The following is a 27,432-nucleotide window of genomic DNA, read 5'->3' as shown; positions in this document are numbered from 1 at the left end:
AGCATCTCTGATACTGACTTGCACTAACTGCTTTGCCCCAGTTCTTCAGATCCCAAGAGCTTGTCTTAGATTTTTTACACTGCCTCAACTGTCTCTTAACATGCAGCCAGTCAATGTGAGAAATCATTTGACCCTGACCTTGAAAGATCTTTAGTCCTCAGTGTCTCATGGTGTCTGCAGCTGCTGAATGTAACTGATTTTACTCTGAAGGAGCATATAGCATCTCTATGAACTGTTCATGCACTGCGGCTTCTGCAGTCTAAGATGTTACAGTTCTACATAAAAGCCAACTCATCTGTAAAGAGGATAAGAGAAACCACATGACAAAATCACAGAAACAGAAACATCCTTTGTGTACCTCAGACAAAGATAATGTATGTATCTTAGCCATGTATTGCTTTCCATTCTATTTATGCTGCCAGTAGTGTAAAAGGATGCATGGCTGAGCCTTGTAGCAAGATCCATGTCCCAAGCTTGTTTTACCCCAGAGCCCTGGAATTTGGTGTAGGGCGGAAGGCCTCCTGGCAGGCGTTCCCCCTGCTGCTTTATACCAGAAGCTCCACGTCTGAAGAGCAAGTTTCAAGCCCTGGAGGCCACAGGGCTGGATTAGCAGGAGTTCCCTCCTCTGTGCAAACAACTACAATCATACTCTTCTCCTCTGTCAGTGCGCACACTGGCACGTCCACTGAAGCAGTTGCCGAGGACAACACTGCAACATTTCCCCCCATCCTCTTTGTTGGGTTATCCATGGTTCCTCAGGTTTAGGTCAACAGGTGCCACCATCCATCCTAATGGCTGCCCTTGTTAACACATTAACACCTCTGCCCTGCAGCTGCTGCATCAGCACCCATCTTTCTCAGCTGTTGCTATGAATGTTGTTCTGACAGTCGGAACTGGAATTGTCACCTTGCCGTTGTATGCTTCCGCCAACCAGTCAAGTTGCAGTTTACATCCATGTTTGTCCAGACAAATATATGTGGTGTCAGTATCACCAATTCCGTATCTGAGCAAATGTGAAATATGGTCACAATCTCCCCTTCTTGCAGAACATTATTATGTCACAGTGAAGTTGACCTTTGACCCTTGAGTGATTACCCCCCAAAATTCAAACATAACTATCTAAAATTTCATCTGAATTTGACTGCACTGTCACCTCAGGGTACTTCAACATCCACACATAAACCCAGTGATCCAGATATGAAACAGTTTACTGATTTGTTCGATTCATTTGAACTCTCACAAATTCTTATGGGGCCTACTCAAAAACTCACGCTTCACCCTCAAAAGCTCACAAATTGTAGTTTTTAACATGATCTGTCAAGGCAGTCAGAACCATAAATAAGTCTTTTATCAATGAAAATGCAAAAGTATGTCTGGCACGTCCTACCCTGGCACCATGTGATGCCATAGTGGATAAATTCATCTGTGTTTTTGGTCGAATTATCTGTAATCTATAACACCAAAAGCTCCTTGGAGGAATGAGACAGGACTAAGAATGCTAAAGAAGCTGAGTGTAAGCGGCTGAAGACCAAGCTGCTGCTTTACGTCAAAATCTTCAAAACTGCACTTAAGTGCTATAATAATAATAATAATAAAAAAGAAACTTTCTAGGCAATCCTACAATTCTCAAATAATAAATGATAATCAAAATAATGCCGTTTCCACTAAACCTGCTTAGCAACTGCTAAACTGCCTCTGTCAGTCTGTCACAAGAGGCAGATTTTAAAAAGAATGGCCAAAATAGATACAATAGACACCGGGGTATCCTTAATTGTAGTCCCTAATTTGAGTCCATAAACACTACAGACCTATTTAAATTGCATGATGGCAACAGTCTTGGGCTGTGTTTCCTGCATTTCCAAGCACCTTTCCTTCCACCGGTGCACTGTGAACCCTGAGCCAGGCACCAAAATACTACACAGACAGACAAAGGCAATTTTAATGACGGGAAAAAACTAAATTTTACAGCACTGCTTGTGCAGGTTGTAGCATTGCCACAACAATAGAGTCCAGAATCCTATTTCCCATAAGACAACTAGAAAGCATCTTTCAATGAGGCCCTGTCTGTTTGGTAAATGCTCACACCTTTCAAACTACACACCTCTACTTTGTAACACAAAATGTAAGCCTAAGGTGAGTTTGAAGACCCTCCTCCAAGGCTACAAAAGACATTATTAAGCTGTTGTCACAGTCTGAGTAGTATTCCCCATGACAATTAAAGTGACCTTTACATGTAGGAGAAATGTGTTAACTAACGCTCCATATTGTGACAGAGCCCAGTAATGAGAAAAGACAGAATCTAAATCTAAATGTCAACATATCCCTCTGGGGTCAATATCCCTCTGGGGTCAAAAGTGCGCGCAATCAAAAAGAGCCAGTCTTCAAAAAAAGAAGCATCTAAGAGTTAATAATGGACAAAGTCAATAATTTGAGGAAATAGAAAAATAAAAGTTCTATTCATGAAAACACAACTAACAGATCACATCTTATCAAGAGAGAACATCTTGTCAAGAGTGGAAACAAAAAAAGCTATTGTTGCTTGAAATGCAGAGGCCCTGAGAGCTGCACACACTGCAGCTGAAGAAAACACATGCAAACAGACAGAACTCAAGAGAATCAAGAGAACACCTGCACAACTCACACGCAGCATTCAAAAACAAGCTGCAAAATGAGAAAACAAGACCATATACAGAAATAGTGCAAACTTGCTGTCTCCAGAGGACTCCAAACAGCGATGAAGATGGTTTTTGTTGCTATGCTTTGTGACACCTGGAATTGATTAAGGTGTTGGAAAAAGAGCTTAAATCCAACAAAAAGCTAAAGTGTTATCAAAAATGTTTTTTCCCTAAATGTTTTCCTTTTGGTGAGACTTGTCCCCGTCATGTGTGTTCATCACTTGTTAATGTCCCATGCAAACAGTTTTAGTTCTGCTAGTAAAAAGGCCATACATTATTTTTCTCTTCCTACTGGGAACCTACCAACACGTGTTTCCTTTTATGTTTTAAAATGTCTAAACTGCAAACCGTGTTTGCCGACCACAGTAACTTCACATGTAAAAGCATACCTGATATACCGAAGTCGAAGATGGCTAGATTAACAGTCATGAGTTCAGGAGGCTTCAATTTGGTCTTGCGTTTGATGGTCATATAAATGACGTAGCCATTCCCCGTCGCAGACATGATTCCTGGAAGAGAGCGAGAGCGAGTTTGAGATAAATACCATTTGCACTTCTGAGACACTGGTCATAACTGTTCCTACATGCATTTGAATGCACTGCAGGTGCTTCGCTCCTAGAAGGGATATGCAACTCACAACTGCATTAAAAACAACACATAGTGTGTTAAATTTTAGTCTTTTTTAAGTCTCCGGGTCAAGTCCATCAGTGGCATGAACCAGAAATTTTGTCAAACCAATGTAAAAACTTGGGTTGGTTTTGTCGAACATAACGAATGGTCTACTTTAAAATGGATGTTAGAAAATGAATTTCATCTGTAGAGCTATGTGAGGGGAATAAAAAGAACAACATACACATTTCAGCCTCTGAGCCAGAAGGCAGCTCTTCACGGCCCGTCTATTTGTGAGCAGAGCCATACATATGATAATGGCATGGTAATTCAGCATTCACTATTGGGTTATTATCAGGCAAGAAAACATGTGAAAACAGCCAATTTGAATCCTATAAACAACAGTGTGTGCGTGTTAACACCTACTTCAGTATTCATTGTGTACGCCACTGGCTTTGAACACAGTGTCTCACACTTGGTAGTCAAACCACATGAAATTTGAGAATGATTTAATCTCCTATGTGTAGTTTATAAGGGAATGAGTGGAGCTGCGGGCCACCTCCTCAGTTCAAGTATAACTCCACATATGGAACCACATAGAATAATTTAGCTGGATGACTGAGAAACCCGAAAGGCATATTTATTCATATGAATCAAATTCACTCTAATACACTTTGTGCCATTTGAGTGCCAAATTAAAGAGTAAGGCTGGTAGATCTTCTTTTTCTTTTCTGGTAGATCTTCTTTTTCTAACACCAATGACTTGATCCTTCTAACAAGTATTGTGTGTATTTCCAGAGGCTGAAGCCTGATTCCTCTGTGCCATAGAGCTCCATTGTTGTCCAGAAATAATTACCATGAACACACACACACACTGTGGTTTATTTTGAATCAATCCAACCTACTTGGAAATACTCACTAGAGCACCAAATGTGTGTTAATCCGCAGCTCTCATTTGATTGATTCCCAAAATTACAGAGGCCAGATTTTTAAGGAAACAGTACACAATGAAGTTCCCATGAAACAGTCTTACTTTTATTGGATTCTCAGTCCCAGACACAAACTATCTATTTTTATTAGTTGGTACATTAACACTTTCAATCACAGTGTGCAGAATGCTTCCCCTGAGGCACATTTTCAAATAAGAAAACTCCCATAAACACAAAAACAGACAGGCACTACGTAAGAAAGCTATCTACATTACTGTTATCTGTATATATGTGTGTGTGTGTGTGTGTGTGTGTGTGTATATATATATATATATATATATACACACACACACACATATATATATCTCTGGCCCCCACAGTGTCTGTTTAGAAAAATTCTGGCCCTGCAGTTGAGGACCCCTGCCACACGTTGTGTTTTGAATGGGCTCCAACACATTATGAAGTGTGATGTTTTCTATTTTTAAAATGAATTTACTATTGATCAATAAATTGTTATTGACTTTGAACAGTGATCCTGTCCCCAGATGAGTCTGCTTTTCATTGGTTGACACCGTTATGCCAGATAAGTTGCTCCAAAATCACAGACCCAGAATGTGTCTCCTTTCCCTGAACACATTTTATGCAAATAGTGAAAAAGTAGTTGGAGTAAAATGTCTGAGTCAGAATTAAATATGGACTAACTGAACCTCGTCTGCCTAAGTTTCATAATGATCCAATCACAAGAGATGTGATGTTAATTAATTATTATTATGCTGTTATTTCTGATTGTTCTGGAGCAGAAATAAAAGTCAGATGTGGACCTTTACGTAGTTTGAGAACCCCTGGGTCAGACTGTGGTGACTCTCTTGAACTGTCTGTATTCAATGACTTGCCACATGTTACAAACATACAAATTTACGCCAAGGATTCTTTACTGTATTACACAGCAAATACAACGATTTTCTGAGTTAAATTTGGTTTTAAAAACTAAATAAGTTGGAACTAAATATGCCAAAGACAAAATCCATTTTTCACAAACTGTCATCCAGGCTTGCACTGTGTTTGTAATGGTCTGGTGAATCTACATTAACAGGTGTATATGGTGAAATTGCCGGCTGTCATATTGGTTATTCAACTGTCATGGGTAAAACACATTAACAAGACTGTTATGAAAATGGGCAACAGCATCTCTATGGCGAGAAAATGCCTTTGTTGTGTTCCAGCACACATTCTGGGACAAGTGGTTAGATCTTTAATTTTAAACCACCTGGACTACTGCTCACCCATATGGTCTCTTATTCAAATACCACTAGGAATGCATACTAAAAGAGCTGATCAGTAGTCCAGTGTAGGTCATGAATGATGAAATGAATGTCTTCTTCTTGTTTCCCGCTGATTTGCACATAATTAGAGGTGTTCATGTAATGAACATGACACATGGAGTGTATTGTTGTATTTATATGGTGAATATGATGTAATGGAGTTCGGATCTCATTAAGAATAGCTACTGCCACTAGCGTCAGCTAATTGGAATCCTAAATAAATAAATAAATAAGAACTAAAGTGGTGCAATCATGTTTTATTCAACTCAAAGACATTATGAAGACCTTTGATTTACACAGGCCTGGAGAGTCAGTGATGCTTTTATCTCCGCTATGCTTCATTACTGTAACACGTTGGCCTTTGCAAGAGAGGTATGAACAGTATTCAGCAAGTACAGAACACTGTTGCCAGGAGGCCGACACGCTCCAAGAACCATGATCGTGTTACCACGATCCACAGTGGACCTACATAGCTGCCTGTCAATTTGAGAATTGACTCTAAGGTTTTATTGCTGATGTTGTTTTTAATGGTCATTTTACTCATTTCACTTCATTTAAACATTGATTACAGTTGTACAGTTTTAATAATACACAGCATTCTGACACTGAAAGTGATGTATACAATTTATTTTTAATTATTCTGATCACATGTGGTAGTAAATCACAGTAAATAAACCCCAATTTAAAGCTATTTTCATCATGGACACTGTTTCTACGCCACCCCACCAACTCTGCCTATTACGCAACAACAAGTATGCATTTTGTGAGAAAACTGTTGCTCTACATCTGCTTCCAAGATTTCAGTAACAAAACATATTGATTCCTGAAAGCCTATCACTTGCTACCATGGAAATTGGTGCTGTTGTTGTTATTGTTGTGTCTGACAACTTGTCCGACAAAGAAGCAAGAATTGTTCAAGCCATTAAAAATTTCTGTAAAGATTGTGACTTCCATAAAACCATCATTTCCGTTGGTTTCATGTGTCGGTGTGAGGAAGGTTTCAGACTCTTCGTCACTCAAACCAGATCAGATGTTTTCATCGGACACCAGGAGGCTTCAGTGAACATCACATGCTTTATGTATGACATGACTTATTCATGAAGTCTGTTTTCATTGCATTTAGTCACATTTTCTTTCAATTCATGCACAAACTTTTCCACCTCTGCCAAGTGTAAGGTCAACCAGTTTTTTACGATATTTTTTTCAAATTCCCGCATTTCCACTGCGGTTTCATGTGCAAATTGAAAATGTGCATTAAAACAGGTGGATGGAAGCTTGCTTCACTCGAGAGTGAGCAGTAAATTAAGAATTCTGACACTTATGATTCAATGGCAGGTCTGCGGTTGCACAACAGTAATTTGTGCTTCTACAAAAATGAGCCCAATTACATTTGCTTGCAGAAAGTACTGTACATTTTATGAACTCTTCTGAATTCTGACAAGAAAAGTACGACTGTAATTATAGTGCACTACACAGTCAATAGTCAGTGATACTGGCCATGACTGTTTCTCAATAAAGCCATAGGAGGAAAGAAGCTCCAGCAACATCAACACAATGAAAAGGAACTCATGAGCGTCTGGAAAATGTTTAATTCCTCTGGGTTTATTGCCTTTTAAAAGGCAAACAGATCTAGAGACACAGCAGCTGCTCTTGTTGTGTCTGTAATAAAATGCTGCAAACAAAACGTTATAGGGAAAAGCTTCAGGCTAGACCATTCACACCAAGACTGTCAACATCCAGAGGCAGCAAGACATTGATCTCCATCAAATCACCCCTAAACAGTGGACTGTATGTACTGTATTGTGTATTATATAATGTAAAAATATATATAAAAATGCATTTAAAGAAACCATTCTTTTCCAGTGTTCCAGAGACTTTCCCAGAGACTCATTTGGCCATAATGATGGTCTTTGAAAAGGAGACCAAGATGACAGCATGCTTATTAAGCCTCTACTCCATCCCCATTCTGCATCCACACTGTTAAGACCATCCAATCGCGTCTTACTGTCCAACAAAACTACATTTGTTTTCACTGCTTATTGCATGTTCACTGTGCTGCAGCATTAAAAACCGGCAGCGTGAGGAGACTAATTATGACATGTTCAGTTTACATTGATCCAAAGTGTCTTTCAATACAATGAACACATTATGTTTAATGTGAACTGGCAGTGAACTCTGACATGGTTTGCCTCATTTTTGAACAACTGAAGTGCAAGATTATACTTTGAAATATGTTGGCCAAATTCATGCACTCTGTATACCACATGCAACAGTATATGATAGCAGCATGAGAGGGTGCATTTTCTCTGTGTTTGCTATAGGAATAAATAACACATAAAATGGCCATGTGTAATGTGAAAGGGACTATATGCATTTACAAAGCCACAGAGAAATGTCACCTGTAGTTTATGGCCTCTTTTAGTTTTTTGTCGGAAGCATCTCATGCTGAGGTTAGCGAGTGTCAACAGATTCCTGATAGGATATTGCAGAAAATACAGTGTGATAGTGACTCTGTATGGAAAACATTACAGGAAGCCAGCACATTATATTTTCATAATGCAGAACTATTCAGCCACTTAACTTTAATAATATGTGGGAAAAGAATCTAACATAGAACCAATGTAAAGGCTGGATCATAAAATGTGGTAAGGACAGCCAGAAGTGAAATTATCATATTAGAAATACTGCACCCCCGTACAGACATGACAGACACAGAGATATTCACCTTCTCACATTCCATTACAACACAGTTAAGACGAGTGAAGTCATAACAGGGACAGAGTGCATGTAAAGACCCTAGCTGACAGCTGATTACTGATTTGTAAAATTACTTTCATTTTCATGAAATATTTAACCATGGAAAGGCCAGGCCCCTCTCGCCATGGGAACCAAAATGTCCAGAAACAGCTCTGGCCGGGTTCATTTTTGTTGACAGCGCACAGCTGTGTGAGTGTATTATGTGCACGTGCTGTATATCTGATGATTGCTCATTTTAACTAAGCCTGAGGTGTAGTTACTATTGTGACATGAACAGATCCACACCAACGTCCTTAAGTAATCTACTGTATGTTGCACATGCATGGGCTTTCTCTGCACAGCTACACAGAAATCAATGCAGGTTCACTCGCTTATTTGACAAGAGTCTGAACAGCCCCGCTATCACTACCACAATCTGACATCTGACCAGCTCAGCAACAGATACAAGAAAAAGTCCCATCTCATTATGTTCCTCCCCAGTTTTCTAAAAAAAAAGAAAATAAAGACAAGAAACCTTCGCCCGGGGCTAGAAAGATTAACCTTCCAGTCGCAAACCTACCGGCCTGTCAGCTGTTCCCCATTCACGCTTTTTGATCTGAATAAACCTGATTCATTCCAATTATTTACTGGGCACTTGAAGTAAAATGCCAAATGGAATGAATGCATAATACAATGAGTGCACTGTAAATCTCCTCATATCCATGCACTCATATGATTCAGTACACCAGGAAAAAAAAAAAAAAACAGCAAATAGAGGCTCTCAGCCAAGGTTGGGTTGCTGGAAGGTTCCCATATAAGCCATATCTAGGTCTGCATGTAGGTACACATTGTAAGTGGAACGCCGACATGAGTTGTGGCCCATGTCTGCGGTTGTCTACAAATGTGCCCGATTCCAACTTAGCTTTGGTATTTCAAGTTCAAATGCCACATTGTTTTCCTCCTCAAGCCATCGCACTTGAGGAGTGGACCACGCTCCGAGCCGACGGAACGCAAGACTCGAGCCGGACAAGGAGGCAGGAGGTGTTCACATCAATGATGCTAGAGTTCGTTAAGATGATGTGATGATGACCATATAATCATCACTATCTTGTTGTTACTGTTTACATTCCTGCAGATGCAAATCCAAAAAGTGCACTACAGAATTATTTCCTGGGTGTTTACATGGATAATGTATAGTAGGAATTAGATGACTTACTAATCCCAGGAATCAGTCTATGAATTGTACAAGTTTTTGAGGCCCTTTCTTGCTAAGGTGAAGGAGAGGACAGAAGGACATTTGATGATGGAAACAGGATGGAACAGGACCCTAAGGCAATTTAGGATGAAATGCATTGTGCCTGAGGAGTTTTAAACCCTAAAAAAGGATCAGTGTGCTCCTCACATGGTCATTGTTTTGGGGGAATGATTTACCAACACCAGGTGCATGTGACAACCAGTTGTCCTTTGCCGGACAGTATAAAAGTCAAGACATTGTGAAGATCTGCTGAGAACACTCTGCATGAGTCTTCCCTCCATGCTGCATATATTAAAGAGACCTGATTCATCACACCGAGTCTGTAATTCTTCAGAGAATTAGCAACTCTCAACACTCAACAGGGAGAATTTCCCTTACAGTATTTAAATAACTGTATATATTATTATTAGTATATATAGGATATTGTTTTGTCATAGTACCACCTAATACATCTATAGTGTTTCTGCTCAAAACTGACCATTATGATTTCAATCAAAACCTATTGTCAAATAAATGTTTATTTCATCAGCATCATAAACTCACCTCCAAAACAGATTATAGCATGAAATATACAACGTAAATTAAAAAAAAAAAAAAATCAGAAAATTGGACTTTGAAAAGAACTTTGTGCATATTGTATAGCCATTGAATTACTGCAGAAGAAGACTGCACAATATTAATTACAAGAATAGCAATTAAAAGAGCAGCAGTCAAGCAGCTGTGGAAAGCAGTGTCGGAAACATGGTGGAAATATGGCATTTTTCATGTTTGTTTCATGTATTAATGTGAGGGAGGTTCCACATAGCTCTTCTGTTTTCATCTTTTCAGTGGATGCTTGTCACATACTTCATGCATGTCAGTGATTTATTTGCTACTGCCAGTTTTGTTTCATTTGCCTTTCACTGATACACCAGCTCTCCAACCACAGCACAGAATGAAACCTTCTTTGCAATATTTTCTTTACGTTTCCACTCAGGTTTCTTATTTAAATATTTCCCATAGTCATCCCTCATATTTGAGATATCTGTTCATATTGACAGTGTATTTCCCAACACTGGGTGACATTACACCACCTGTCCGAGTCTGTCTTCTTCATGGAGACGTGTGCCACGACATCTCTGCTGCGAGTGCAATTCTGCACAATGCATGCAAGATACAGCACCGTAAAACAATGTGGATGATGGATATCAGTTCATGCAGCCGTTCTGCATATATAACAGTGGTCACTGAGTGAGCTACTTGTTAGATATTGTTGTCTTCCAATCACCATTAGAACAAAGCTCAATGGAATGAAAAATGCATCATGTAAACATGATCTGACAAATGAAAAGAGAGGATTAAAGCTCTAATTGATGGGTGCAGTGTTCTAATCAATATTACTCAACAAATAATGAAATATTGATTATAGGTAAGGGAAGGTTGGGGAGTCGATGGAACACACACACACACACACACACACACACACACACACACACACACATATATATAATTGTACAGGGTAAGGTGATGAACAGTCATCAGTACATTGAAGTAAAGCATTAATGGTTACACTAAGAATGTCTGTATTTTCAGTATTAACTCTTTAACCAGCAGCTATGTGTTGGATGTTCAGTTCAACACACACACACACACACACACACACCCACACACACACACACAGAGTGGTAAGAGCTGGACGCCATAGTCAACATGTGCTCAAGCACACTTTGCCACCCATGTGCATTTGTGCATTTTCGAGGAGTTGAGGGTCCATCTAATGTGTTTTCGATTGAGTTTTACACTAAATATTAAAGAGAAAAAAGTAGCTGCTCTTTTAGGCTGGTCATTAAAACTAATTTAGCTCTTGATAACAGCAGCTATAAGTAAACTTTAGTTTTTAATTTTTTTTATTAGGCTTTAACTTTATCACCTCTCTATTCTTCTAGCCCTGCTGTTATATTAAAGCAGTGAATTCTTGTTCTTCTGTCGGTCCATGAAGGCACCAACCAGGGTTTCTAAGAGATGCAAGGCACACGAAGCTGCTAAGGCTATATACTGCGGCTACTGAACCATTTACCATGCTTCATGTGTATAATCTGTACACATAATGCAGGTGTCTATCACTGCTTTTCACTCTGGATGGAAGAATGGTGTTGGCTGAGCAGCCATGCTGCCAAAGAAACAGAGGATGGAGAAACTGAAGGTGATCGCAGGCTGTTCATATGAAAGTAGAAAGAAAATAAGCCCATGACTGCTGATCAGAGCGTGTCAGTAGACCTCCACTCAGCCCACTGACGGATAAAAGAGCTCCTATGTATGTGTGCTTGTGTGAGAACTGTGTTTACACACCACAATACAAGGATTAAAATGTTCTTGACAGACGTTGATTTAATGAGGCCTCTTTGGGATTATCCTGTTTCTTACAGGCACTTTGTGTGAGTGTGTGTAAGAGCAAATGAGCAACTGATGACGCTCCAGTGCAGTAAAAGTGAACTGTATTACAGTGGGGCCCAACACATCAACAAACAACTTTACAAATCATCCTATACCACTGTATCGCCTAATCAGATCCAACGAGGCCTGCGTCTCATCCTGTTTTGTCCTCTAGTAAATGCTGTCAGACCATCCATGTGACACCAGACTGTGCTGCTACACTATTACATTATAAAGAGGCATTCTGTGTGTTTCAGCCCCGCTCTCACCCTTTCAATTACGTAAATAGAGAAACAGTAGCCTTCAGTTTAGAGGAATCTGGGTTGTAAGCTGACGTAAATACGATGTCATGACTACGCTGGTGTCTCACTTGTAAACCTCGATATTAACACTGTAATGTTAAGGAATTTTACTTCAGCTTTTGCCTGAGAATGCAGGAGCTCTATTAGAACCTGTGACATGTTGGGAATATAACCAGTGGCATGTCACTGAAATAAAGTTTAGAAACACTAAATTTAAGCCTGTCAGGCAGGCAAAGGTAAAGTCTTACTACATGAAATAAGTGAATCACAGTGAAATGCCAGCAGTCACTTCATACAGGGGCTGGACTGGTCCAGGGGTCTAGTGTGCATGAAAATGGTACCATGGCATAAAAAATATGAAAAAAATGTCAGATAGATGACAAATGCTTGTCATCATATCGCAGTATTAAATCACACACAAACTTAACCAATCATGTTTCTGTTCATTTTGTTAGCTGGATTGCACAGGGGTCAGGCTGGAAACTCATTAGCCACTTGAAAATGTAACTGACCCTCAGTTTTCTGTCCAGGCCCCCCAAGTACCTTCAGCTGTGATCTCCTCTACCAATGGTCACAGGCTAAAAGGTCAGCAGCTCATTGTGTCTGAGGCACCTTTAGTTCACCTCAAAGTTTACGTTTTCCTTCTATTTTGTTGCTCTGAATTGACCCTGTTTCCAATAAATCTCCAATAACGGCTCTCTTTGTACTCCTGCCTGCCTGTCTACAACAGGATTTTATTTCCAGCAGAGGTCAGTCATTTGATTACTGAACAGTACTAACTGCAGTCAGTCGTGCACGTTAAGAAAGTGTTTCGGGATAATAAAAGGGTATAAGATATTAAAAACAAATATCACATACTTCATACTGATGTATCAGTCTGCATATGTTCCCAGAATGCACCAAGATACGTCATATAATATACTGAATGCCCACTGCTTTCATAAAATCCAAAGGCAGTGGGCCTGGATTTGCTCTGTCTATGTATAAAACCGAACAAAGGTACAAAGAGAGCAGCATGCTCTTCTCTCCGTCAGCAGGACTGGCTGAGATAACGGCTCCTCCAGCTCCTCTTGAAGTTCCTGTCATTAATTTAGTACATATGGAGCCTCCTCTTATCTTTGTTCCTGGTGAATTGTAAGCAGTTAAAGGTAAATTCTACCATGTTCTCTTCTGTATGAGCCCAGTCTGTGTCACGGATAAAAAAAACTCATGTATGCACACAAACAGGGTGCGCCAGGGAGCCAGGAGAAGCTTGGCCCCCCCTTAATGAGACATGAGCTCCCCTGAAAACATGATTTTCTGAAAATTTTGGGGCTCTCTAAAATATTGTCAATATGCTATTTTTGCCATGCATTTCTATCTTTCTGTATCATCATTGATCATGCATTTAATTAGGCTATTATTGATGTATGATTCACGCATGAGGTTGATTCACTCTTATAAAGATACCGGCGTGCATGCTATTCTTGCAATCACCATCGAAGCGCTGCGGCGCAATATCAAATTTCACTCACATTAACAGATAAACTGAAAGATCAGAAGAAAAAAAAAACCTTCTTAGTCCCACTGAGTCTGGTTTGTTGATCCATGACCCTCACATTGATGTATTTGCGCACAGAAATGATTGTGCTCTACTGTGGTAACTTTAACTGTTGTTAACTTTAACTGCCTTGTAGGCAGCCTGGTGCTGTCTGCTTTTGATTTGATGCTCATAAAGTTGTGTGTTTATAGGCTGTTTTGCTGTTTGACCTATTCGTGTCTTATTGGTTTCAATAAACTAGAATATAGTACATCACTGCAGAGTAAGCACTGTTCCCTGCTTTAGTTGGCCATATTGTATTAACCTGTGTTGTCTGGTTTTCATAGTGTGGAGGTTTGATGTGGGTATTGACTGATTTTCATATATCAGAATCACACACACATCACACACAAGTCCTCTCCTTGCACCCCCCCACCCCCCCACTCCCAAAAGCCATAGCATAGTTCACACACTGCACACAAATGACTAAATTCTACACTCAAATAACCTAATTTGTGTTCTTGAATGTATAATTTGTTTGCATGAATTAATGGAAATAGCATTAAATGATATGATATCATATGTTTACATGATGTCAAAGACAGTTTTGTTCAGCTGTGCTATTTGCATGTATCTCTGTCCAAAAAAAAAAAAAAAAAAAACCTGTAAATTAAATTGAATGTACTTGTTTATACACTTGAGATGCTGCTATCCTTAGCTGCACACTCAACACTGTGTAGCCTTGCAACACAATGATAAAAGCTGTCACATAATGGACAGTCTAACATAAATGAATATGATACTAAATAAATATATAATTTTACCTGTTTGTGTGTTAAACAAATGCCGTGTTAGCTTTTCCATAACCCAATGTTAATGATCCCCTGACATTCAATCATATGTGTGCATGGATTAATTATATTCATTCATTTGTGCACATAAATGATTATTAGCTTTTCCTCGTTCACCAGCCACACTCTGTGAAGTCTGTGGATTAAAAAGATTTAATTAGTTGTCAAGTTACCCTTCCTTATTTGCTTACTGATCATAATGTCCATTATAATTTCTCTGAACCATCCATCTCCCATACTTGACTCTCACTTACTGTCTCCACCTGGACATCATGTGCTGCATATTATTTTTCATCACAAGCACATCACAGGTAGAGCACACGGTCAGTCAGAGTGTTGTGGAATTTCCTATTTTTCCTAAGAACCATTGTGTGCTGTCTTCACTGTCGGCCAAAGTAAATCCACACATTAAAGACAGCTTCCTGTGTGTCCTGCCTGCCTCCATCTGGAAAATTCAACAGAAAATCCTGTTGCAATTATTTTGACAAATGTTGTCCAGATTTTAGTGGCAATGCTCATTTTTTGCATGAAGTAAATATGAAAACGATGATGATGTGTGAGTACCAAGTTTGTTCCCTTACATCTGGAGAATATGATTTTTGGGCTGGGGATAACTATTATGCGTCAATGCTGCATTTTATGTTGTGATTCTTGTACAGAAATCAGTACAAGCATGAACTGAAGGCTGCAAACTGTTATCATCTTTTTCTCATTACCTCATTGCCTCGCGGTGAGATGGAGCTGAAAAGATGTTCTAGAATGCTGGTCTTATGCCTGATTTCAGTTCCACCTGACATCACTTTCAATGCATAATGAAATAAACAACATTTCTGAAGAGATGAAGACACGGCGTTCTTCACAGTGAGGGACTGACCTATGATACAGATGTAAAAAGCTGCAACGATATCTGCCTCTCTGGAGAGTCTCGAGGCGAAAGGGTCACCACGGAGGAGATAATGGGGGACGTTTGAAGGGTACAGCCACGTCTCATTCTCCATCACTGCCATCAGCGGGGAATGTCCTGTGAAGAGGAGGAAAAGGCTGAAACAATGAAGCTGCTTCCTCAAATTGAAAGCACTTTTCACATACGCAGGCACCATGTAAACAGGACACATAAAAACACAGACGTACCTATACATGCAGTGAATGAAATGTAAACAAATGCATGTAGGCGTAGAATTATTCATGAGCCCAAACGCCCAAAGCCCTTGGTAGTTACTTGTAAAACACAAAACAGCCAACTAGTGATTGAAACCATAAACTCAGTAAGTGAAGCTCAGTCCATTATTTACACAGCCTCAGGCTGTGTGTAACAACGTGCTTGATGCCAACTTCTCAAGAGCTTTGTGTGTTTTTTTTAATAATGCTTCACTTGCGAGCGTCTTGCGAGCTTGGTTTAATTATTAGAAGTCATATTTCTTTGGAAACAAGAAGAAAAACTCAGCTAATGAGGAGGATCACTGAGCAGGCGCAGCCACACTAAGAATCAGCTAGCACTTCTATATTTTACAGGACAGATACAATGAGTTTCACATAGTCATTTTATCTCCACAGTTATTTATTCTACAGTGAGCAGGCTTGGCTGTTGTTGGCCCATCAGACTACTTTAACATATCCTGGAGTTAGCAGCTACATATGCATAGCAACCATATGCAACTGGAGTAATGATAAGCATACTGCCACAGTTAGGACCGAGGATAATGTTGACAGCACAGTCAGCTATTCGCCAGGCTGATGGGGTATTTCTTGCCAACATTTGTCTTTTCTGACTCGGTCTTCCTCCCTTGAGGAAACAACAAAAGGAAGGGGTGTTGCCGCAGCTCAACAGACTTTTCCTCTCTTTTGTTGTCCCACCTGACAGCAGCAACTTCAGCATCTCTCCTCTTCCTCCTCTTTGCTATGTTTATCCGTACAGTGCTCTGGAGACAGCACCTGATTGGTCAACGCTCAGGAACATGTCGTGGGAGACGTCACACTAAGACGTGTCAAGACAAGGAAATTCTGACACACAAGACTTTTCGTTGGGCTGTTCTTCAGCTTCCCAGATGCTGCACAATTTTGTTTAGCCTGTCACACTCCAGATGCCTGACTGTCGTTCACAATCAGCCATGACATTGGTGAGCCACCAAAAAAAAGTGTCAAAATCAGATTAGAATGGTATGCGGTACACTTTTGTCTCACAGTAAAGGAGTAACATGCGTGCCTATTCCCAGCAGCAGAACAGACACAATCTGCATCCACGTTATCACATTTAAAAACTACTACACAGCTGTGTGTCTGCTCTCTAACATCTCTGCACTCAACAATAAAAGAATGATGGAATTCAGTCAGAAACACTCTCCTGAACGTATACATACAGCTGACCTTGGTATGACAGCTTATTTCAAAGCCCAATCAGAAAGTCCCCTCAAAGCAGAAGCAACCCCCGCCTCTCCCAGTGGTGATAAAGTGAAAGGAGCACAGCATCAAGCTCAGCGTTATCTCATATATTACATATACATATTGATGATGTTGAAATTGATGCATTGCAATGTATTATAGAAATCGTGATTTCACTGCATTGCAAGCTGAAGTTACCTTCAGCTTGCAATGCATTAATAGGTGAGTGATTTCATATTGCTCCAGTCTAAATAAATACTGACAGAGACATCTGCACAATCTATAAATGAACTGTTTTCTAATCAATTCAAATGTGGTTAAATACCAAACATTTGATCTGTGCTGATCTCCACACGAAGCCATGTCCTGTACTCCAGAAAAGCACTGTCCATCTGACCCACTGCATGCCGAGGAGGAGAATCTCCAGTTGAATCCATCCAGTGAAATGACACCTGAATTGATGTGTTGTGAAGGAGACATGAGTTCTCAGTGAGTGGCCTTGCTGCAGAGTGTTGGACTCTGTAACTGCGTAACTGCATCTTGGCTTTGGCAGAAATAAAGAGCACTGCACTGGTCAAGTGGGAGGACACAGAAGCATGGCTAACCGTCTCCAACTGCTGGAAAGATAGCAGAAAATTCCTCAGGTGAAAGCAGCAATACTGAATAAATATGTCTCAAAAGGTAGCACAGAAACAGGTCTGCAGTTTGTTGTGATGCTCGGATCAAGGTGCAGTTTCTTTAGGAGGGGTTGAACTGGTTTCAGGAATGTAGCCTGACTGCTTCATAAGAGATGGTCCAATACTGCCTTTGTTATGTCATCATTAACGTGGAAGAGTGAATCTAGGAAACAGTATCGATCAAATCTCTGTAGAGATGGGAGAAAATTGATCAAGTAAGATGGAACAGGCGTGAGATGGCTCATTCTGAGTGCACTGGGGGGCACTATAGATGCTCTTATTCTGTTTATTATACAAAACAGGGTAACAATTTTTCCCAATCCTCCACAAAAGGTGAGGACATGCTGGAGGTGGAGCTATTTCAGAGGTGGTCAGTGCTTCAAAGAGAAAACCAGGACTGTGTCTGTTTGTGGTGATGAAGGAAGCAGTTTGTACATCCTTATTTTTTTTATTCGGCAACATCATCAAGTCTTGAAGTCAGCTATCCATATCCACCTATGCGCTGCTTTTCCGCATTCTCTTTTCACAGGGCAGATGTCATCGTTTTTCCTGGGAGGTTAATTGGCTTTAGAAACTGATTTAGTCTTGAGAGGGGCAGTATCTGCTAGATCAGTGACATATATATCATTAAAACCATGTTATGAGTATGAGAAGGTTAAGATCCCCCTTGATCCAACACAGAAAAAGCAGAAGAAAATGTGGCTGCACACTGACGGTTAATGAGGTGGTATTTTACAGTGCACTTCTGGGTTAAAATGACTGGCTGTAAAAAAAAAAAAAAAAAAAAAAAAAAAAAAATATATCAAACACGACACATTTATCATCACATAAAATCATCCAATGTTGGCGAGCTAAGAGACTTGTTCACGGTAAAAACTAAGGGATGGGAATAGCCACAGCTATGAGTAGGAGCCTTTAAAAAGCACAGCTGGGCCACCGGCCAGCATAGGAGCTAAAACAGCTCAAATTTGGTGAGCATATCTCCGAAGGTTGACTGCATTGTCTTTCCTGCAGCCAGATTTCAGAGGAGGTATTCTTTTATCGCTTTACAACAAAGGACGGCTCCAGCAAGACTTTGTCCAGCATCGTTTTTAATCCATGAGCCATGAAATCATGTGCATCCAGGACTAAACTGAGAGATCACAAGACCAACACACATCATTCTTTCAGCTCATTTAATTGTGTGCAGCCGATGTCAGTTCAGTACCCGTCTCCAGTTTTAACTCTAATCAACAACCATTTATTTAGCAATTGGGCAACTCCCTAAATCTCTCTGACCTCTTTTATCTGGTCAATCTCTGCTGTTGTAACTTCCCTAAATCAAGTAGCATACACTCTCTAAATAAAGTTTCACTCGATCCTCTTCTTTATCCAACAAGCACTCAGTACAAAACATTTTCACATGAAGAATCTCAAGAGTCCTCAATCTCTCTCTACCACAGTAGATAAGAGTTATTAAACCAAAACAAGAAGAGACTAAAACACTTTGCACAGCTGAGGATAACTGCAGGATCCAGAGATAATTCTCTTGTGGGTCCATCTCTACAAGCCACCCATTTCACATTTAATATTATCATTTGATCAATTCTAGATACAAAAATACTAGGAAGTGCAGCATGAAAATCAACCTGTGGCCAGGACTGTCTATGCAAATAGTTGCTTTTTTTGATTTGATGTTTTTCCTTGCTTCCAGGCTGACAATTTCTTCCTCCACGACAGTACAGATTAAAAATAAACCTGCAAAGCCCTTGACATGCACTTGAGTAATCCATCACAGTGAACAGCATGTCTTCTGTAATTTCTGTCAAACCTGTTATTATTGCAGTCAGGAGAGCACTGAAATGTGTTGATCCCTGTAAATTGTCATGGGAGAGAAAAAAATAATAGATTAACCATCATAAATTTACACATACTTGTCATCTGTGTGAAGTTTAGCCTATTTTGCTCTGCAATTTCGCAGCCTGTAATGCAATGGATTCATTGATCTCACCAATTATGTTCACAGCACTGAGTAATGCAGCTGCTGCTCCAAAACACACCTAGTTAACGTGCCCGAATAACCAACTATGCGCTAACGAGAATAAACTAACTGGTTATGACAGAGAGCCAAACAATGAATCTCAGGCAACTCCATCAGAGGTAATTCTTAAGTTTTACTATTTGGAATTCCGAACATTTGCGGTTGTTCAAGGGGTTGGAGGATGATGCTCTTGTGTTTTTTTCCAAACCAAACACACAAGAGCAAAAGTGCAGGGAATAGATAAAACTGTTTTATTCACTCTGAGGTACAGCTAACACGCTGACTGCCCATAGAGTGGCAGGGGGATATAAGTTCCTGAGTGGAAGCCGGTCCGATATGCTACCAGAGTTTAGGGTGAGGTTGGTATCTCTGTCTACCTCTTTATTGGAGTTGGGGAGGTTTACACTCCAGTAACCCAAGCAACACACCCAAAATAGTTTATGTTGGGCAAACACACTGGATAGTCCTCATCCTAAAAGCCCGCTCTCTCGTAAAACTGTTTCAGCACTTTCTTGCATTCCCAATAATAGGTTTTAAGGTTAGTATGCTGAAAATCCTGTGATGTAATTTTACAACACCGATTCCAAAAAAGTTGGGACGCTGTGTAAAACATAAATAAAAACAGAATGCAACCATTTGCAGACAAACAGTTTAAGAAAGTGTTCCTGAGTCCATGTAGTAATCTCCTTCATACAGTCATGTGTTCACAAAGTGCTGAACCTCTCTCCATCCTTGCTTGTGAACGACTGAGCCTTTCCAGGATGCCCCTTTCATACCCAATCATGATACTATCACCTGTTACCAATGAACCTGTTTACCTGTGGAATGTTCCAAACAGGTGTTTTTGGAGCATTCCACAACTGTCTTTTGTTGCTTCTGTCCCAGCATGTTTGAAACATGTTGTTCAAATTCAGAATAAGCAGATATTTACAAAAATCAATGAAGCTGATGAGGTAAAACGTTAAATATATTTTCTTTGTACTGTTTTCAATTGAGGATATGTCAAAAAGGATTAGCAAATGATCACGTCTGTTTTATTCAGATGTTAAAGAACATCTTTTTTTGGAATCAGGGATGTACATTTTGGATTAACATTATACAGGGTTGCCAACGCGTTCTCACGCTGCCCAAACAAACATGACACCAAACACATCAGCCTTTTTTCCAGAACCCAAAGGGCACAGTTTGTGTGGCACACACACATACTACACCAAAACCAAAAAACACCTTTCATGTATATAGTGTTTTGCCCACTTTGCTCTTCAATGTCACATCTATGACAAATGAAAATACTAATGGAAAAATGACATTTTAATGCGCTTAAGACAGGTTAGGTTAACTGATCAGGCTCGCTAACAATGTCTCCTCCTGCCACTGCATGTAATCCGGGTTTTTCCAAAACATGGATTGCACTAAAGTGGTATTGTAGTGAACTGTATTACACTGTGTCTAATGTTCTTCCCACCCTATTTACAATCATGAATGCAGTCCAGTACAACGCCACCACAAACTACAGCCACAGTAATAAACACATAGTTGAATTAATATCTCATCTCAACATCATATACATACATGTAACCATCAAGAGCATGTGAGACCCTTTTAACAGGGTTCTCATTTGAAAACAAGTCAGATAAAAATATTAAAGTTAGCCAGAGATAATGTTTTAAACAACCTCATAAAAGTAATATTTGCTTAGTTAGCTGACTAGATACAGCTGATAAAATCTGCTCACAACTGGTCAGGCATAAAAAGCCTGGTTTAGTCTTCTTTGAAACAATGGGTCCTGGAAATCCAATTAAAATGAATTAGAATTTCCCACACTATCAATGGAAACTCCTTATGTGCTGCGTGAGACTGCCAAGATTGACAGGCATAGTGACAATAACAAAGGGGAAGCAGTCAATTATACAGTTTTTCATCAATTTTAAAGAATTTTCTCCCTTTATTTCATTGCTATGCTTCCAGGATATTGAACAGATTACTTTGCCAAGAATTAGGGACTATTTAATCTACTGAAACACCCAGCACAGATCATGAAGGTTGTAAAGCCAAATGAGTAGATCATATCCCATGAGCCTTCAAATTTGCATTATTTTACAAGAGGCTTCGATCTGCTTCAGAAGGAGTGACTCAGGTTTGTCAAACAGAGAGGAAACATGACAATGCCCATGAAAAATGAGGGAAAGGACACGCACTCCGGAGGAAAGATGTGATTATCCAAACACAGTCAAACAAAGAAAAATCCAGGTTTTGTTAATGTGCAGCTCTGGAGTCAGAATGCCTTTCAAAGAGAATGTGTCTTGTCCACAGCAGATTTAATTAGTATGTTTTGGAGGACCAGTCAATACCATGACAATCTAACGGACAACGAGATGCTTTGTGGTTGGAAATGACTGCTTGAACCTTCCGTAAGGGGCAACATCCAACCAGCTCAGTGCAAAAACGCATGCTCAAGCCCACAACACTGCCTACAGCCCTGCATCAAACATCTGAAGGGGAACGATTTCTCTGGTTTCCACGCATTTAGATGTGACCTGGAATATAAAATGCTCCCTACATCAAAGAGTATACTACATACAGATTATATATTAAATATGTTTGGAATGTCTGGGTCGTTTCTGGTGAGAGCCGAACTGAACGAAGCTGCGCTAAACACAGAAAAAAGAGCAGAATGACCAGAATGAAGAGGGAAGTGAACAGAACACTTAAGATAAAGAAAGAAAACTGGACAAATTCATGAGAACATCTTCATACCTCTGAGGAGTCTTGCTCCATTGTCTTGATTCTCAACAATACTGTTGACAGTTATAAGTGAATATGGAGAAGACTAAACAACTTTCCAAATCTAAAATGAAAGATTTGTTAATAATTAAAATGCCTCCCCGTGCTTTCAGGCAGAGCAGTCAAATTGTGGATGCCGTTGTGAATGTTAAGTATTCAATGGCAAACAGGCACAATTCACAAACAAAGCAATTAAAAAAAGTGATAAAATGCAATGATGAAAGGCCGATAGGTGATACTAAATTGCTAATTTTTGCAGATGTGTTGAGGAGAATAACAACAAAAGAGACGTATAACACCTCAGCTGGAAGCTGGAAGTGAAAATGAGTGGCCTCAGAGAATTTGTGAACAGACCCCCCCCCCCCCCCCCAAACAACCAGTGACTGACTCTGAGGTATTGTCTGTGTATCCAAAGCTTTATATATCTTATTCCTGTGTCTGAGAGCTCCACTGACTCTTCTTCTTCTTCTTAATACTAAATGGATATTAATCACTACGCACTATTTCTTCCTGTTTTGAGTGATGTTTGTTCAAAACTCTGTCCTCCTCGTCAGCTTCCTGCATGGTAGATGAAGAAGATGCACCTCTCAGTCACTCTGATTAGCTGTGTCCATCCACAGGTCAACGGCCAGCTTTGGGAGACAATGCATCAGGGCTGAGAGATGTGAAAAACCAGATCTGTGCTTGGATTTTAGAGATGTGACAGTCCCCTCTCACATGCTGCGCCAATCCAAGGCAGCGTAAAAGACACTTTCAACACCCTGTTGATGTGGACTAAGTCATACACAGAGGACGCTGCCAAGTTTTTCTTGCTTGCTTTAAGAGCATCATTCTCACAGTGGAGTCTCTGTCAAGTTGCAAGGTAGCCTCATATTTCTGCAGAATAGTGTCCATTGTTGTGCTGCCAAAACGGCAAAACTCTTGCATTTCCTGAGGCCAATTAGAAGAGGGCTCAACAACAAAAATATGATCTCATGACTACAGGGAGGCATATTTGATTTCAAACTCTTCAATTAAACCTCTGACTAAATTTCCCTCGTCCCTGTCAGCATCAGCATTAGACCGAATGTCTCACAGTAAGGAACCTTGCAGTCAGCTGATTTCGCACAGTTCTCAAGGATGTTTACAGAACATGCACAAGGGAATCGCACAGCACAGCCAGTTGCAGTAGTTTTGGTGAAATGTTGGTGTGCTGCTGTTGCACATACAGATATTGACCGAAGCCAATTCTGTGCACATGGCGACCGACCTTGTCATCCAGTCACCCAAGCCTGTTATAGCCCGTGCAGTTCGGCCAGCATCCAGTTCAATCAATCCAAAGAAGTCAGAGGTTAAACTCTCCGTTGTTGGATAAAAACACAATGCACATAATCTCCAGCACACACGGTAGGTGCTTTCTGAAACAATTAGTGTTACACATTGCTGATTTCTGTCAACCACGGGTACCGGCATGCCAGTGACGTGCACCCCCGAATATAAAACTGTCACGAATCTTATTAAGTCTGCAGCCGTGGCCCACTGTTATCTGTCTTTAACGTAATACTTTGACACAACCGTATCTAATTCCTGTTACAGCGTTTATGGGGCCATCCGTAAACTTTAATTTCATTGTATCAAATCCATGACCTTTTTTAAACCAATTTATCATCAGTCTACTTCACCTGTCCACATAGAGAAATGTGATGAATAATTTAAAACGGCACATTAAACATGGTTGGAGACTATTTGCAGTGCTGATTTAATCAGATTTTTTCTGTCACATCTGTCCCTGTTAACAATATTAATGCTGTCACAGGGCGGTAGCTGCCTTTGAGGACACTGCGGTCATGTCAACGGTATGTTTTCGGGGAACCTTGAAATTTTAGCATTCAAAAATGAAAAACTCACACTTTCCACTGTTCCCCATATGCATTTGGTGGGTAAATACTTGTCTAAACATTTGAACCAATGAATACATTTTAAAGTTGCATTATGCAAATGAACCTCATGTTCAAATAACACAAAAGACGACGGTAAGTGAAACTGGTGAAACTTGATATTTCTTCAGTTCAGTTAATTAAGCACTGCAAGCATCCCATTAAGTGGATTATCCATAAAAGGAAAACATGGAAAAAAAACTGTTGAACCACATTAATGAATTCTGTCTCTGTTGAAATACAACTGTTGCTTACATGTTTGTCCTTGCTGCAACTAAATCTTGATGATATTGAACATGTCACGCTTTCGTGCTCAAAAGTTCCCAGCAACTTTCGAGGAACACTACCATTCAACGAAAACTGTAACAGGAAACACTGTGGTGATACTGTGACTTCGTCTCTCAGTTTGACCGTGATCTTTGATGATAACCCCTTAGGATCTCTGCCAAAAGCAAAACAACTTTCCACTCACATGAATTCCGACCTTTGACAATCTTCTGGTGTGAAAAAATAGAATTACTGCCCTGCAGTTGTTTGTCTCCTTTAACCAGTCAAGTTGCATTTACATCCATGTCAGTCCAGAGTCATGTAAAACATGCAGTGAAGACTTTGAGGGAATTTAACAAAAGGTATGTTTTTGCTATACTGACATGTTTGATTCCAGTCAATCATTTCCAGTGAGAAACATGCTGTCTTCACTCAGATACTATCTTTCCAGAGGAGCACAGAGGACTGATAGAGAGCTTCATCACATGGAGCAACAACAATCACCTGAAGATCAATATCAGCAGAACCAATGAGCTACAACGCTTCAAATATGGATGCTGCTGCAAAGAAGCTACAAATAGTAAAATTAGGATGCTTCACACACGTCTTCGCACCGTCAGCACAGAAGATCTGTACAATCAGCACAGTTCCAAGGTGGACACCCAAGATTAGAGTCACCCATTCAGCCTCTGACAAAGCAAATGTGAAACATGGTCACACTCTCCCCTTCTGTTCCTGAGTTATGGTGTTGAATAATGGCCAGAAAAGTGTTTCTGCAGAACATTATGATGTCACAATGAAGTCACCTTTGATCATTTGAATATAAAATGTGACTTCGTCATTTTATCCTATGAGACCTTTCAGTGAAATACTGTCGTTTGAGTCCAAGCAAACATTCGCACAAAATCTGAAGAAATTCCATCAAGACGTTCGTGAGCCATCGCGTTCACAGAATGGGACAGTTGAGGGACGACCTGAGAACATCACGCCTCTAGCTACGGCTGTCTCCATAATAACCTCGCAGCCTCATCATCGCTTTAGATGAGATTAGAGTTCACACACATATTCGCATGATATTTCAGATTCCAACTTGCTCAGCACGCAGCATTCGACACGGGTAAGGAAATCCACCTGGGGAGGTTAAGTGACAGGGCTGGGTCAGGAGGAGCTCCACAGAAACGAAGCTGTAACTGAATTCATTTACTCAAGTGCTCTGCTTCAGCAAAATCTTCAGGTGTTGATCGTTACTTGAGCATTTCCACTGCAGTTACAGATCCACCTCCAGAGCATGATGCATTGTTCAGAGCACAAATGTCCTGCTTATCAAGTCATTTCCATCCAGACTTGAATATTGGCCCTCAAGCCTTCCATAATTCTTTTTTTTTTTTTTTTTTAAGTTTTTTATTAACGCTAGCATGCTGTTGTATTTTTAACATGTCTTGTCTGATTTATTATCATTATTTTTATTGTTTTATCTATATTATTGATGAGTATTTTATTTATTTTCGTTCCAGTCCAGTTATGCAGAGCACTTTGTAATGGGTTTAAAAAGTGCTGTACGAATATAAATACAAAATTAAACGTTATTATTATTAATAACAATAATAGCAGTAGTAGTAGCAGTCTAACAAAAGAATTGAAATTTGGCCTAAAATTCTGTAGTTATGCTCTAACCTGTGTGAAAGTGACAGTAGCCTGAGTATGAGATGGAATTTTTTACACAGCAGTCCCTCTCCAAAATCTAAAATAATTGCATCGGGTTCACAGTTGATGGTTTGTTTGTTTGTTTGTTTGTTTGTTTGTTTGTTTGTTTGTTTGTTTTTTGGTAGCTGTCTGTTCATAAGAGTTCTGACGGGGAGTTAGACCTCATCTGAATTGACTGTGTTTGACGCAAAGCTCATATACCACAGCCAAACACAACTCGTTAATATTTGTCATTTCTTCATTAAATGTGCAGCAAAGACGAGGGAAACTACGTATTTCGATACTTTTCCCACATATTGACAAATACGAGAAAAAATAAAAATAAAAAAAAAAGTATTCTCAGTCTTTGTTGTTTCGACGCGTTTGCAGGTCTTCCTCTCGCTTTGCGCGCCCGGTGAAAAGACGCTCCGGCCGGACAGAAGCCCGAGCAACACCCGCTGCTACATGAAGGCGACCCAGCTGTGAGGATCAACTTTTTTTTTTTTTTTTTTTTTTTTTTTTTTTTCTAAATCACATCGGATCTTTTCCCATCTCGGCTTTGGCGACTGGGCGGTGATAAGACAGCATGAACTGACATTTGAACGAAAATTCGTTTTTCGGGGTGAGAAAACAATCTTAATAAAACAACAACAATCCTGAAGTGAAGGTCTGCTTCATCACCCACCTTCTGATCATCGGGCATCAGTCATCTCGAGCGGGGTTTAATTCCCACATGAGACCGTTCCAAAAAGACGATGGCGGTAAGTGGGATCCTGCTGATGGACAGAAACAGGTTGGAGTTTATTCCTTTGCTTCAGCTTCAACTTCTCCTTTGAGCCTCCACCTGTGAGCAGCGACATCAAGTCAATCAGCCCGACTTTGGTAATCATTTTGTTATATGGGTTAAAGTCTGCAGACACCGTGTGGTAAAAAGAATCACAACTTCCGGTGACGTCTTTCAAAATAAAACCATCGAAATCTTTTGAACCTTCACCTGTCGCTAGGACACTGCTGCACCTCGGAGAAGTGACCTTTGGTTTGGTCAAATCAAAGTCATTGAATGCATCGACCTCAAAACATGCAGCCCACGGCACAC

The 27,432-nt window shown here is 40.0% G+C and overlaps 1 protein-coding gene across 1 annotated transcript in view; it reads right to left on the bottom strand.

Moving 5' to 3' along the window:
- The window catches only part of opn5 (opsin 5), a 36,277-nt gene extending 9,060 nt beyond the window's left edge, over positions 1 to 27,217 (bottom strand). The window contains exons 1-3 of the mRNA XM_076755502.1: positions 27,022 to 27,217; positions 15,485 to 15,631; positions 3,065 to 3,184 (exon numbers count right to left, since the gene is read on the bottom strand). Of these exons, the coding sequence (XP_076611617.1) occupies positions 3,065 to 3,184; positions 15,485 to 15,617 (253 nt within the window). The 5' untranslated portion in view covers positions 15,618 to 15,631; positions 27,022 to 27,217. The remainder of the gene's footprint in view (positions 1 to 3,064; positions 3,185 to 15,484; positions 15,632 to 27,021) is intronic.
- Positions 27,218 to 27,432: the final 215 nt, after the last annotated feature.

The sequence above is a fragment of the Chaetodon auriga genome, chromosome 18 (genome assembly GCF_051107435.1).
Source record: "Chaetodon auriga isolate fChaAug3 chromosome 18, fChaAug3.hap1, whole genome shotgun sequence".
NCBI classification, from domain to species: Eukaryota; Metazoa; Chordata; class Actinopteri; order Chaetodontiformes; family Chaetodontidae; genus Chaetodon; species Chaetodon auriga.
The sequence above is the reverse complement of the archived record's forward strand: the minus strand, read 5'-3'. Positions and strand labels throughout refer to the sequence as shown.